This window comes from Neofelis nebulosa, chromosome 13 (assembly GCF_028018385.1).
Source record: "Neofelis nebulosa isolate mNeoNeb1 chromosome 13, mNeoNeb1.pri, whole genome shotgun sequence".
Lineage (NCBI taxonomy): Eukaryota > Metazoa > Chordata > Mammalia > Carnivora > Felidae > Neofelis > Neofelis nebulosa.
In genome coordinates this window covers 72,908,742-72,923,592 of record NC_080794.1, presented here as the reverse complement: position 1 = coordinate 72,923,592, position 14,851 = coordinate 72,908,742, and the positions used below count along the sequence as shown (strand labels likewise).

At 34.8% G+C, this 14,851-nt stretch overlaps 1 protein-coding gene across 3 annotated transcripts in view; it reads right to left on the bottom strand.

Annotated features, from left to right (window-relative positions):
* PDCD4 (programmed cell death 4) overlaps window positions 1–14,851 on the bottom strand; it is a 28,075-nt gene that overhangs the window by 5,830 nt on the left and 7,394 nt on the right. The window contains exons 3-8 of one of the 3 annotated variants that reach the window (XM_058697755.1): window positions 12,766–13,068; window positions 10,093–10,187; window positions 7,584–7,697; window positions 4,454–4,675; window positions 2,419–2,516; window positions 1,494–1,608 (exon numbers count right to left, since the gene is read on the bottom strand). In XM_058697755.1, coding sequence (XP_058553738.1) covers window positions 1,494–1,608; window positions 2,419–2,516; window positions 4,454–4,675; window positions 7,584–7,697; window positions 10,093–10,187; window positions 12,766–13,068 — 947 coding nt within the window. The remainder of the gene's footprint in view (window positions 1–1,493; window positions 1,609–2,418; window positions 2,517–4,453; window positions 4,676–7,583; window positions 7,698–10,092; window positions 10,188–12,765; window positions 13,069–14,851) is intronic. The other 2 variants (XM_058697757.1, XM_058697756.1) reach the window with 2 other exon arrangements.

Sequence of the window (14,851 nt, the reverse complement as noted above, 5' to 3'; positions counted from 1 at the left end):
TCTTAACAATATTAAGTCTTCCAATCCATAAACATAGGATATCTGGATATCTATTTTAAGTATTAATTTATTTCAACAATGTTTTGCAGTTTTGGTGTATAAGAGTTGCACTTCTTTTGCTAAATTTAGTCTAAGTATTTTGATATTTTTTATTCTATTGTAAATGCAATTGTTTTCCTAATTTCATATCATTCGTTGCTAGTGTACAGAAGTAGGTAGAATTGAATACTGTATATTAATCTTATATCCTATAATCTTGCTGGATTCATTTATTAGTTGACAGTTTGGGGTTTTTTTGTTTTTTGTGGATTCATTAAGATTTCCTGTATACAGATCATGTCATCTGGGAATAGAGATAGTTTTACTTCTTCCTTTCCCATCTAGATGCATTTTATATCATTTTCTTGCCAAAATGCCATTATCTTGACTGTTTTTATACCTCAATCTTCCTAACCACATGAAATTTGTTTTGAAAACAGATACTATAATCATGACATTATCTATCCTAAGATATATAAAAGCAAACTGGTCAAAAATCTATAGTTTAAGCTCCTTAACACTCAAACTAGGTACACATATCATTAAAAGATTTGTTAAGTATCAAAACTATAGTCACATGAAAAGATTATACTCAAAAGTCAGAAGTACATGGACTGTAAGACTTCTAATTTTCTTAATAATCTGCAAGTAATATTAAGTACTTTTTCTGGTTTCTTGTTATAGAACATTACTGCCAGAAAAAAAAAATCCATAGAGAATAAATCTGGCATTTTAATGAAATAAATCAATTACTTTAAAGCATGCACACAAGTAGTGAACTTCCTTACAAAAATCGACCACTCTGATCTACTCTAGTGTTCATAATTCCTAACTTATGATCTAAGGGTATCCAGTTTCGAATTGCTCATATAAAAACGTAGTTACTAGGGTGCCTGGGTGGCTCAGTAGGATGAGCATCTGACTCTTGATTTCGGCTCAGACTGTGATCCTAGCGTCATGGATCGAGCCCTGCATTGGGCTCTATGATGAGCAGAGAGTCTGCTTCAGATTCTTTCTCTCCCCCTGCCCCACTGCCCTCCTCCCTGTCTCATACTCTTTCTCTATAAAATTTTTTTAAATGTATTTATTGAATAACTACAAAATAGAAAGTCTTATGTTGACAGTATTTGAAAAATTTTAACTACTACTACAAGAAAATACTTCAGGCATTCCTCTCAGGTTCAAATACAGCATTCTTATGAGAGCCCTTTTAATTTAACACAGTCTTTTTTTTTAGTCAGGGAAGCCATAAAAATTTAATAATAATTATATAATTGTTGTATAATTTATAGCACCAGGGAATAAAGCCAAATACACAAAGATTATCCAATTTTCCATTTATAGCTTTAAGACAGAACTTAATTTTTATCCACAAAAATACCAGCTAGAGGGCATAGTTTACTTCCCCTGAGGAATACATGTATATTAAGTTAAAGACAATACCCAGTAGTTACCTCTTTAACAAGGTGGTTAACAGACTGCTGCCCACCTCCAGAGCCCCACACACTGTCTTTGCGCTTTCCACCTTTAGACATACTCAGAAGCACAGTAGCCTTGTCCAGAGCAGCTCTACCAGAAATAATAACAACAATAATAATAATTTTGACAACTTAGAAATGCTTCAGGTTGACCTAAAAGCTTTCACGTAACCTAAAATCAATCTGAAATTCAAAATCTAACCTTATTACAAAATAATTGATCTACACTGAGTGGAAACATGTCACATAAAACTTAACTTTTACATAGTTCTGCACCTTCCCACCAGGGCAACCATTCCATTCTGACCTGAAGTAGTCTTAGAAATTTAAGTTAACATCTACACCTGAGCAAATCTAAGACATGGCACTGACTAAATTTAAGTTTCCAGGAAGTTACAAAAAACCATACGGCATGATTCCCAAATATCACATTTAGCTTAAAATTAATTATAACAAAGAACAAGAGTGAAAACATTATTTCCTAATATTTCTGTAGCAGATAAATATAAAATAAAATTGAAAATGGGGCTCCTTTGTTAATACTGTCCATCTTCTTAGAATATTAAATAATTACAGAATGTGAAAACCTGAACGGAGCTTAAAGAAACATTCTCAGTCAAACCCTTCATTTTTATAAGTAAGGAAACTGAGGCCCAGAGAAGAGCAGCTTGACATAAAGGTAGCTAATGGCTTCGTTAAAATCCCAAACTTCTACATTACAGTACTGTCCTCTTCCTATTACATCATGTCAACAATCTCTCAATTTTTTTAACAGTGGAGAATATACATAAATCACAAATAGATGTCCACAATGTCTGATTAATTCAAATATCATTTCAATAAAATGCTGTAGAATTTTCCCCAATTTTGAAATTCTAAGTAGGAAAATTAATTTACTTACCTAGCCTGTACACAGTCTACAGTTCCTTTGTAACTATCAATATAGGTATTACATAAAATTCCATCTCCAACAGCTCTAGCAATAAACTGGCCAACCAACTACAAAAAAAAAAAAAAAAAAAAAAAAAGCTGTATAAAAAAATCTAAAATGAAACTCTATAGGACACAATTTCTAATACATAAATGATAAAGACTGGCTGGACCACAGAATCAATAACTAAGACATGTTGGAAACTCAAACATCTATCTAGCACCTGCTAGTTATGTTTGACATACATTCCCACATCTTAACCTCCAAGGTAACTACCCATGGGGGGTGGGAAGGACACATATCAGTTTTGCTCACTACTGAATCCCCCAACACCTTGCACACTGCCTGAAACACAGTACATAATCAAAAACGCTTGTTAAGCCAGTGACCTAAATTTAAGAGAAAACTCTCTTCTGGAAATTAAAAAAAAAAAAAAAAAATGGGACTAGGTTTTCTCAAAAACTGTCTGATTAAAGGAATTTATTGTATGGAGAAAACACTGTGTAGAAATTTCTGTCTGAAAGTATATTCATAGCGTTATTTTGTTTTGTTTTGTTTTTAAAGTAGGCTCCATACCCAGTGTGGGGCTCAAACCCATGACCCCCAGACCAAGTGTCACATGCTCCACCGACTAAGCTTGCCAGACGACCCTATGCATAACATTATTTCTTATAAAAACTGGAAACAACTTCAGTGTCCAACAGTAAAGGTGTGGTTACATGATACATACAATGGGGGTCATTATGGGGTCATTAGGAAATACATTTACTACTTTTTATAGTGTAAGAAAAATCAAGTTTACAAAACAGCACATACAGTATAATTCCATTTCTTATTAAAACAAAAATGCAAGGATATACAAAAACCATACACTGATAAACATCCACAGAAAGTAAAAGAGATTTAACACCAAAATGTTTAACAGTTAACACTGGTTATTTCTGCTGGCTTTTCTTCATTTTGACTTTATTTTTCAGAAATTCTATAATATGAACTTACGTAATCATTTTTTTAACATATGAGTAGTTTTATACCAGTTTCCTGGTATAAAAAGAAAAAAAAAGTCCACGTTTGAATCATAGCTCAATACCTTACCAGACTACTGTCTGGCATAGAAAAGAAACAGCATTTAGGAATTAGCTTATATATATATTCCTAAATTAATGTTTAAGTGCTCCTGCCTTTTTAAAAATTTTTAATGTCTATTTATTTATTGGGGGGGGGAGGGGAGTGGGGAGGACAGAGAAGAAGGAGATAGAGAATCCCAAGCCGTCTCCAAGCTGTCAGTGCAGAGCCTGATGCAGGCTCAATCCCACAAACCATGAGATCATGACTTCAGCCAGTATCAAGATTCAGATGCTTAACGGACTGAGCCACCCAGGTGCCCCAAGTGCTCCTACCTTGACTTAAAACTCTGGTCAAGTAAACAGAAACAATTTCACACATTTTTAATTTCAAATCAGAAAGTCACATTATACTATCAGCATGTATTGAATCTAATAAATACATAAGGCTTTGAGATCAGAATCTAAACAGAAACATAAATCATAAATTTTCTAATAATTTTCCCACAAAGCTACAAAGGGGAACAGACTTATTTATGATTATTTTTATAATAAACATCAGTCAAGCCAATTCAATCTTCAATTATAACAATCTACATATTTTTTAAATCCTAGATCATACAACAGCTTAACCACATATAATAGAGAATATACAAGCAGCAAAAAAACAAAACAAAAAACAAAAGACCTACAAACTATACAGAGCATGGGTGGAAAAGCAGGATATAAAATTACAGTATGATGAAAACTATATTTGAAAAAGAAACAGCTAGACAAAAATATGCTAAAATGTCAGAGGGCTATTTTTGTATGGTAAAAAATATGGGTCATTTTGTCCCATTTTATCTACTAAAGTTTCTTAGAAGCATGTATTATTTCTATAATTGGAAGTGTAGTGGGGAAGGGGGAAGGAGAGAACGAATAAAAAGAATCATACAAACCTGTGGTGCTCTAGGAGTATCCAATGCCAATTCAGGTAGATCTTTCAATAATTTGTCAAATGATTTTTCTACATCATTTGTGCTCATTACTGTCCCACACAGGTCAGAAAGAAGCTTAGATGTCATTTCTCTATGACTAGCCTTTCCCTCCAATGCCAAGGAAACTGCCAACACTGGTACTCCACTTTTCATTTCACCAAGATTTAAATCTCTTAGCATTTCCTATTCAAAAAAAAAAAAAAAAAAAAAATTAAAAAGTATGTCACTACCTTTAGTTCAATATGATTTTAATTTTGAAAAATCAAGATTTTATCCATAGATCCTTACCTCTTCCCCTTTGGAAATAATCAGAAAAGCAGTCAATTTTGTAGGAAAGGATAAATTCATCTTTCTGTGCATATAAATTAGATATTGATCCACTTTGTCAAGCTTTAACTATCTAAACATCACTAAACTCAAGAATGTGAATCACACCTAAAACAGTATGAAACTATATATTGCTAAGTTTGTGTTAGGAATTAACTAACCCTGTCCTTATAATTTTTTTAAATTTCTTTTTATTTAAGTAATCTCTACACCCAATGTGGAACTCAAACTCGCGAACCCAAGATCAAGAGTCGCATACCCTTCCAACTGAGCAAGCCAGGCACCCCTAATTTCTAGGAATATTCTTTTATGAATATTTGTGGAGAGATTCATTTTACATTATCATAAGCTGTTTATACTCTACTTTTCAAAGTTTTCTCTTTGCACTAAAGTTTATACTGTTCACATTAAGTTTAAAGGAGATCTTTTTTTTTTTTAATGTTTATTTTTGAGAGAAAGCATTTGGCACATGAAAGCAGGGGAGGGCAGAGAGAGGGGGACAGAGGATCTGAAGCGGGCTCTGGGCTGACAGCAGCGAGCCCGATATGGAGCTCCAACTCATAAACCACGAGATCATGACCTGAGCCAAACTCAGACACTCAACCACTGAGCCATCCAGGTGCCCCCCCTCTTTTTTTTTAAAGTTTGTTTATTTACGTAATCTCTAGACCCAATGTGGAGCTCAGACTCATGACCTGGTGATTAAGAGTCACATGCTCTTCCGACTGAGCCAGTCAGGTATCCATAAAAGTTCTTAAACCATCGTTTTTAAGTGGAATTATTGCTTCAAATGCTGGGATTCAGTTAAAATTTCCTATTAAAAATAATAATAGCAGCTGCTAATACTACTGTATATAATGTGTCAAGCATTGTAACAGGCATTTTAGTTTCTATTATCTTATTTAAGACTCAAAACAACCTTTTCAGGGAGATGTCATCATCATATCCATCATACCCAAAGCAATGAAAAATTAAGTATCTGCTGAGGACATATAGCTGGAGTGGCCAAGTTGAAAGTGGGATATAGGCAGTATGACCCTAGAGGCTAAATTCTAACTCAGTTATTTAAAGTGCCTTCCTTTTACAGTTTTCTCAGAGTGTTTAAGTCATGTTATACTACTAAAAGAGTGCCAGAACTATTTTCACAGCCACCTAACTGGTGTCCTTGTGAGCAGTCTCTTCCACTCGATTTCAACTTCCTGGACTATGCTTGAACAACTCACTCACTGCCTTTAAACATGATACTTCTTTCTGGAAAAGTCTCTTCAACCGTCTTACCCTGGCAAACTTCTAATTATCCTTACATAGTTCAGAATCATCTCTAACACACTTCATTTTATGCTTCCATAATATTCTGTTCATAATACTACTCAGTTAATAAATACAGAGTAGACCACTAGTCCCCAGGCTAGGTACATAGGATTCCAATAGTCCCTGTCCTTACAGGATTTAAACTCTTTCTCTGCAATACAAGGCTTCACATGATATTTTAATATCTATTTATATATCTCTTTCCTCACCTGACTGCGCTTCAAAAGAGCAGGAATCACCTATTACAAATTCCTCCACATGGTATGCACTGAACAAATATTGGTTTTATATTCAAATTCTACAAATATAAGGATATCAGACCTCATGGTATTAGACAAACCAAGAAAGCTCAGTCTGAAGTAAAAGAGTATAAATTAAAAAGCCTTTTAAGGAGTTACAATTTTAAAGTTTACTTATTTTTGAGAGAAAAAGAGAGAGAGAGAGAGAGAACACGCATGATGAATGGGGGAGAGGCGGAGACAGAGAATCCCAAGCAGGTCCGCACCAGCAGCGCAAAGCCAGACACAGCGCTTGAACCCACAAACCCTTAAGATCATGATCTGAGCTGAAACCAAGAGTTGGTTGCTCAGCCAACTGAGCCACCCAGGATCCCCTAAAGACCTGCAATTTTAGTACTTTAAGTCAGTAATCCTAGTTAGGTAATTTTATTTTACCCTTTTAGATTTATTTTATGAACAATTCATAACACAGGAAATGTTCCCACGCAAATTACATTTCAAAAAAGCATTTGTTCTCTTAGTTTCTGTATACATTCTTTTTCAGATCTTTGTGTTCTCTTTCTTTTGGACAGAGTACAAAGATAAATTTTATCTTAATCCTGAGCGTTGAAATGAATGGCAAAAAAAAATAGAACGACATCAGGCATTAAAAAAAAAAAATTTTTTTTTTAACATTTATTTTTGAGACAGAGACAGAGCATGAGCAGGGGAGGGTCAGAGAGAGAGGGAGACACAGAATCCAAAACAGGCTCCAGGCTCTGAGCTGTCAGCCCAGAGCCCGATGCGGGGCTTGAACTCACGGACCGCGAGATCATGACCTGAGCCAAAGTTGGATGCCCAACCGACTGAGCCACCCAGGAACCCCTAAATCAGGCATTTTTAACTGAGATTCCTGAAGAGGTTTGAGAAGGTTCATAGATGCCTGAAATTATATCATATTTTATACACTATCAATTACAAAAATATATAATTACAAAAATTGTTAAAATATTGTTGTGCCGTTTTTCAGGTAGGGAATGGCATATAGCCTTCATCACAAGTAGGAAAGAACTAAGTTAAGGATATTTTACTTCATTTCTTAGAAATTCATTTACGTAAAAGAAAATGCTTATTAAAACTTATTCAGTGATCAAGGATAATTTCGGATATGATGTTTTGCTTTTAATAATGTTTTTTCTATGTTAAGTAAATTATACATGCAATTTTAAACCTACCGCAACTTCATTAGTATCTCCATGCTCAAAATATTCCTGTATGATTGGTGTTAAAGTCTTCTCAAATGCTGTTTCATCCAAAGGCAAAACTACAGTTTCATAAACACAGTTTTCCTAGGAAGGGAAGGAGAAAAAATTACAAATTAATGAATAAAATGCTAAATAAAATGAAATTTGGTTTATAATTTTATATTCCAGGGCCCCTGGGTGGCTCAGTCAGGTAAGTGTCCAACTTGATTTCGGCGCAGGTCATGACCTCATGGTGGTGAGATCAAGCCACAAAACGGGCTCTGTGCTGGGCACGGAGCCTGCCTATGACTCTCCCTCTCTCTCCCTCTCTCTCTTTCTCTCTCTCTCCCTCCCCCTCTCCCTCTGCCCTTCCTCTGTTCACATATACACTATAAATAAATACTTTTATGTTCTAACTGTATATCCCAACGAATTTTATATTCCATCCTCATTCAGGACAAGAAAAAGATGTGCTACATGCTTTGAACACTGATACTAAAATAGAATCCATGTCATTTTTTTTTTTTTTTTTACAAATCTATGAATAAAACTAACAGTTTAGAACTACTAACGACAGCAAATATGACTTGCTCCCAACCCCTCATATCTTGTTAATTTTTTTTTTTACCTCTCATAATACCAGTCCTTCAGTGACCAAGAAGCTTAAGATGACTTCCTATCATACCTACTGTTTTCATTAAAACTTCACTTAAAAAAAAAAAAATGAAGGAACCAAAGATTTCATGATTAATATTATAATAAAAGTCTTTGTAACAAGAATCAATGCTGTAGTGACTAAAAAATCTCTAAGAAAAAGCATTATTCAACAGAAATTTCAAAAAACAAGGAAATTCATGTCTATTAATTTTCTATCTCCCTTCTCCTCTGGAAAAAGGCCAGAAATGTTTATGTGCAACTTGTGACTAGTTTTAGTCTCACTTGAAAGACTGTATGTTAAGATTAGGATATATAGGGGCACCTGGGTGGCTCAGTTGGTTAAGCATCTGACTTGATTTCAGCTCAGTCGTTATTTATCTCGCGGTTCGTGAGTTCAAGCCCCACTGCAGGCTCTGCCTTGACAGCTCTGTCACTCTCCCTCTCTCTCTCAAAATAAATAAATAAACTTAAAAAAAAAATATTTCCATGTCCAACAATTAGCTAAAACAAACAAGTATATACAAATAATATGCAATAAAAACAATCTATCATATGCCCTGATAATTTCCTATCTAAAATTTTTATCACCATGCAAAGACAGTTCTTTAGAAAAGATATCATAACGTCTGGGATTTGTTTCAAAATAATCCAGAGCATGGGGGGGTGGGAGTGGTGCATGCAGGAGGGATATAAGAGGAAGAGTAAACAGAGGTACAGTATAAAATAAGACTGCCTATGAATTATTAATTATTGAAGTCAGTAAAGCTGGGAGAGGAGTACAAGCAGTTTCATTATACTATTCTACTTTTGTAAGCTACACATTTTCCATTAAAAATATAAATATATAGGAGCTCTTGGCTGGCTCAGTCGATGGAGTGTGCAACTCTTGATTTTGGGGGCTGTATGTTTAAGCCCCATGGTGGGTGTAGAGATTACTTAGAAATTAAGTTTTTAAAAAAATAAAAATAAAATAAATGTATATGTTCATTATAAGATCTATTAAAAACTTACATTCTCATCAATGGACCTAAGTGAAATAAGACTGAGAAAGACAAATATCATATGATTTCACTCATATGTGGAATCTAAAAAAGTAAATAAATAAACAAACAAAATAAATCAGACCTGCAAACACAAACTGACAGTTGCTAGAGAGGAGGGGCAAGATTGATGAAGGGGAGTGGGAAATACATGCTTCCAGTTATGGAATGAGTAAGTCATGGGAATAAAAGGCACAGCATAAGGAAGAAAAACAAAACTTACATTCTCATATTGAAGACATTTATGTTCCCAAAATAAAATTTACCATAAGGTTATCATCCTAAACAGTAATATTTAAAAGGAACCTAATACCTATTAACTCTTTTACGATATTCAAAATAGTATCTATTTTTCTCGATTTTCATTACTATAGAAATTATATTAACTCAACAGAATTTACTGAAAAATAACCAGCTTGATAATCCTAAGTGAATCTGTAAAGACCTACTTTTGACTCACTTTAGAAATGAAGGGAAAATTTATCACTATCAATTAATTTGATTTCCTAATCCAAAATTTACCTAACAGTCTGAGAGTACTGAGTATATGTATGATTTACATATAGATACTAATGTGTGTGTATACACACGTATGTGTTACACATATGTATACACACACATTATATATACACACACACATATATACACACATGCTACAAATCATATATATATGATTGACAGGCACAGAGTATAGATATGGAACGTATGACCTGACAAATGTATGAGTAAACTACAAACATGAAGGTGAAAAATTTATAAGCATTTTAAACATGGATTTTAAAAAGAAAGTAAAACACTGATACCTGGTCATCATCATAGTTAGGATCTTTCACATCCACCTCCTCCACATCATATACCTGTCCAGGTGTACCCCAGACACCTTTGCCTCCTGCTCCACCTGAAAAAGTTTAGAATTGAGAAAGAAAAGAACACAAAGTTCATAGTTCATAAAGTTTAGTTGAAATCTGAAATAATTCTAGATATTCAGATATTAAGTAACAGTTAAAAACTGAATTTTAATTTCTATGCTAATTTTTTTCCAGTTGAGTTATACTTTAAATTTTTTACTCAGATCACTTTTTCAGTAATGATTAGATATTATATATTTTATAACCTATTTCCAAAACATCAAGTTGAAATAGCTTATAAAGTTAAAACTAAAAAGGCAGATGCTTTAAAAGCAAAAATGAAACCAAAAAAGAACAGAAAAATAGCTGTATCAGGGACCCCAAGGGGCCATGATACTGTATGTAGCTGAGCTCTAAATTTTATTGGACATTTCATAAGGCCAAAACAATATGTTGAGCCAGTAAGATGTGGCATAGGAAACTTAACAAGGGAAAAATTATTTAACAAAAAGCAGTTTCCACTGTTAAGTGTTTCAAAGTCAACCTTTTTTTTAAGGTTTATTTATTTGGGGGGCAGGGGGGGAGTGGCAGAGAGGGAGACAGAGAATCTGAAGCAGGCTCCACACTGTCAGCGCAAAGCCCAAAGCAGGGCTCAACCCCACGAACTGTGAGATCATGAACTGCGCCGAAGTCGGACACTAAACCAACTGAGCCACCCAAGTGCCCGTTTATTTTCTTTTAATTAATTATCTTGAGAGAGAGAGACAGACAGACTGCGTGCACAGGGGAGGAGCAGAGAGAAAGAATCCCAAGCAGGCTCAGTGGTGCCAGCGCAGAGCCTGAAGTGCTCAATCCCACAAACAATGAGATCATGACCTGAGCTGAAATCAAGAGTCAGAGGCTTAACAGACTAAGCCACTCAGGCACCCCTCAAATACTCTTTAAATATAAATGTACACGTTAAACTATACTTGACAACTGGCAATATGTTACAAATGACTAAGCTATTTAAGCATTAACTGCACTTATCTTTATTTCTCTGTACTTCTATATGCAAACTGACCAGTTGAAGTTTAACAATTCCAACTTTCAAAGTGGTTTTTCTACATAAACTGAAATGTTTTTGTAAGTCTCAACATATTGCATTATTTTTAAAGAATTTTTCAGTATCACCAATTATTTTTAGGTTGTATTTTTATACCAAGAGTATAATCCCTGCCACTAGAACAAAACAGAATCTGGTTACTAGGATTCATTTTTATCCAACCAATGGCTGTAGAGCCATTCAACAAGAATAACAGTTTTTGACAGATCACAAAAAGATTTTACAAGATTCCTAGGCTACAAATTGAAGTTCCCACCATTCAGAAACTAGTGAAATCTCCAAATTACATCAAAATCCTACCATAGACCAAAACTAACAGACCCCTTATCAACAAATATTTAAATATATGCAATTACTCCAGGCCCTGGAAATAGCAGTGAAACAGACCAATCCACTTCAGTTTCCAAAAGAGAGCAAAACACAACTTGAGTGGTGCCTGGCTGGCTCAGTGGGTAGAACATCTTAACTCTTGATCTCAAGCTGTAAGTTCGAGCCCTATGTTGGGTGAGAGACTACTTACAAAATAAAATCTTTTAATCAACCAACCAACCAATCAGTCAAAGAGAACTCAGAACCAGATCTATAAAATTATTCAAATTCTGATCCAGAGGGGCGCCTAGGTAGCTCAGTTAAAGTTAGGTGACTGACTCTTGGTCTCGGTTCAGATCATGATCTCACCATTCTTGGTTCACGAGCTGGAGCCCCTGCATTGGGATTCCACACCCCCCCCCTCCCCTGCTTGCACAAGTGCTTTCAAAATAAACTTAAAAAAAAAAAAAAATTCTGGGGGCACCTGGGTGGCTCAGTTAAGCCTCCAACTTCAGCTCAGGTCATGGCCTCACAGTTCAGGAGTTCAAGCCCCACATCATGCTCTGTGGTGACAGCTCAGAGCCTGGAGCCTGCTTTGGATTCTGTGTTTCCCTCTCTCTCTGCTGCTCCCCCACTCATATAGTCTCTCTCACTCTCAAAAATAAACATTTTAAAAATTTTTTTAAAATTCTGATCCAGATATTAGCAATCCAGTTTATATCTATCATGTATTCTTAACAAAGGACATAATTATATTCATTAGATAATTGGTATAATGAATCTTTTTTTTTTTTTTAACTTTTAAAAGTTAGGTAATCTCTGCCCCCAATATTGGGCTCAAACTCATGACCCTGAGATCAAGTGTCACATACTCCACTGACTGAGCCAGCCAGGTACCCCAGGTATGATGAATTTCTGACCCTACTTTTAAGCAAAGTTAGAGAATACATGCACAATTCATAACTGTACAAAACATCCATGTATATTTTGTTGAAAAGAAAGTTCTGCTCAAGAAACTGAATCTCAAGAAAAAAGGCTCAACTTAAAAACAAGTGGGATGGTCCTCAGATTATTACTTTGTAAAAACATACACAAATCATAACCTCTTACACCATCATTGTTTAAATTTCTCATATTCCTAGAACAAGGAAACCATAGTATAAGAACCAGGTAATATTGTTTTGTTTGCTTCTGTGGAAATGGAACACACCAACCTTTCTTTGGCAGTCCCCTTCCTTTCCCAGATCTGGATCGCCTATCTAGCAACCTTCCCTTTGGACTGGTTGGTACAGTTACTCCACTTCTAAGGGCTTCACTTCCATTATCACTGACTGAATCGCCTCTGCCAGAGTCCCGGGATGAGTTTTTCCTCAGGCGCCTTTTTGCCTTGGCATTAATTCTAGCTTCATTAATGGAGGATGCCGAAATCCAATTTCCATTTATCTCATTTTTTATTTCCTCATTCCCAGCATTTTCTTCATCACCAGAAAAGAGAGAGTCACTTAAATTATCAGGATCTTAAAGAGGAAAATGAAGAAAGAAAATTCTAAGTAAGTACTTTAACCATTCACTGTCATACCAGTTATAGTCATAAGTTACCTTAAGTTGAATCACATGAAATTACATTTTTTAGGTCAGTAACAAGTCACATATTGGAAATTTCACATGATTCAATCTAATAAATGACAACTAAACAGGATTACTTTTCACATTATCATAGAAAATAAACTAAGACAGTGAATTTTAATGAGCAAAGTTTAATGTTATCTCATGTGTTTAGAAATAAAATTTTATGTTAATATACAACCACAAATAAATCCTTTAGACTTCTGTGAGCTAAGGGAGTTAAGCAATTGGAGATAGTAAGAAAAGACTAAGAATCTTGAGAGGAGAGATAAACTAATATTTAGAGAATGCCTATTATTTATCAGGCACTGTGCTGGGCGTTCTGTCATTTACCCACAAGTTTGAGAACTATTTATTACATACTGGATCATTACTACAGATAAGGAAACTAAGACTGAGAGTGTTTAAATACCTTGCCAAACACCTCCTGATTAATTACAGATACTTAGGAAATATTCTAATCCAAAGAACCTGAAAGATACTTGGCAAATAAATGATCACATAATACTACTGAGCTAAACCATTGAGGCTTCATTGCTCTGAAAGATAATGCTTGCTTTTAAAGCTTTAATTCACCTCTCCAAACCTGACTTGTATTACTTACCATCTTCTGAAAATCTTCCAGCCTATGTAAGATTTGTACATTATCCCCTGAAAGACAGCAACATATCTGGAGTTCCCAATGGTCCTACTTAGAATGTCATCCTCATTGCTGTTTTCACTTATCAAAATCTTTTAGGATATACTCAAGTTTTATTTCCTTCACATAACTTTCCTTACAATTCTAGCCACAATAACACTAATGCCCACACTCTATTCATTCACCACATTACAGAAACCACTTTGTTATTTCTATTTATGCAGGAGTCTTGCTTTTCCAAATAAGTCACAAGCCTCAAAAGAGGAACCATGCCTTTACCTGTACTTCTTTGTACCCTCAGCACCTGAGTATCCTTCATACTAACAACTCAAATGTCCATGGAGATACCTGGCTTTGCTCTAAAAAACTCAGAAAGCTACTGAATTAGGTACCCTTGGGGCAGAGTTTTGTTTGTTATGGCTAAGTCAAGTCAGAGCTGAATCTCTCAAGTGGTTTTAAACATTCCTAAATGTATCAGGCTGTGTCAAGTCCATGTGTATAGACTTTAACATGTCTTAATATGTTGAAGCTGAAAATTTCTTAAGTCAACCTATAAAAAACATAGATGTGTTAAAATCTTTATAATTCTTAAAAACAAATTTTTTAATTAAAAAAAATCTTTATAATTCTTAACAAAAAAGTATGAAAGTTAAGAACACTGTGATAATAAAAAACAAACAACAACATTAAATAGAGTCCATCATTAGTCTCTGTGCTTTCCAACCATTCTCCAAACTGCATGGAAATGGATTCTGCAAAACATGCCCCCACTGAAAACCCTTTGAAGGTTTTCCCACTAGTTCAAAATAAAGTTTAAACTCATTATCTTGTAACTTAACATCCTACATAATCTTGCCCCTGCTTATGTCACCAGAATAACTGCTGACCACTACCACATTCAAATGGTCAGAGCTTAGACTGATATCATATGCAGTGATGGAGAGATTGGTTTAGCAGAGGAATACAGAATATATAAGGAAAAAGAGAAAGTATAAAGTGAGAGACCAGCTAAGAAAATGTTGCAATAATTCATT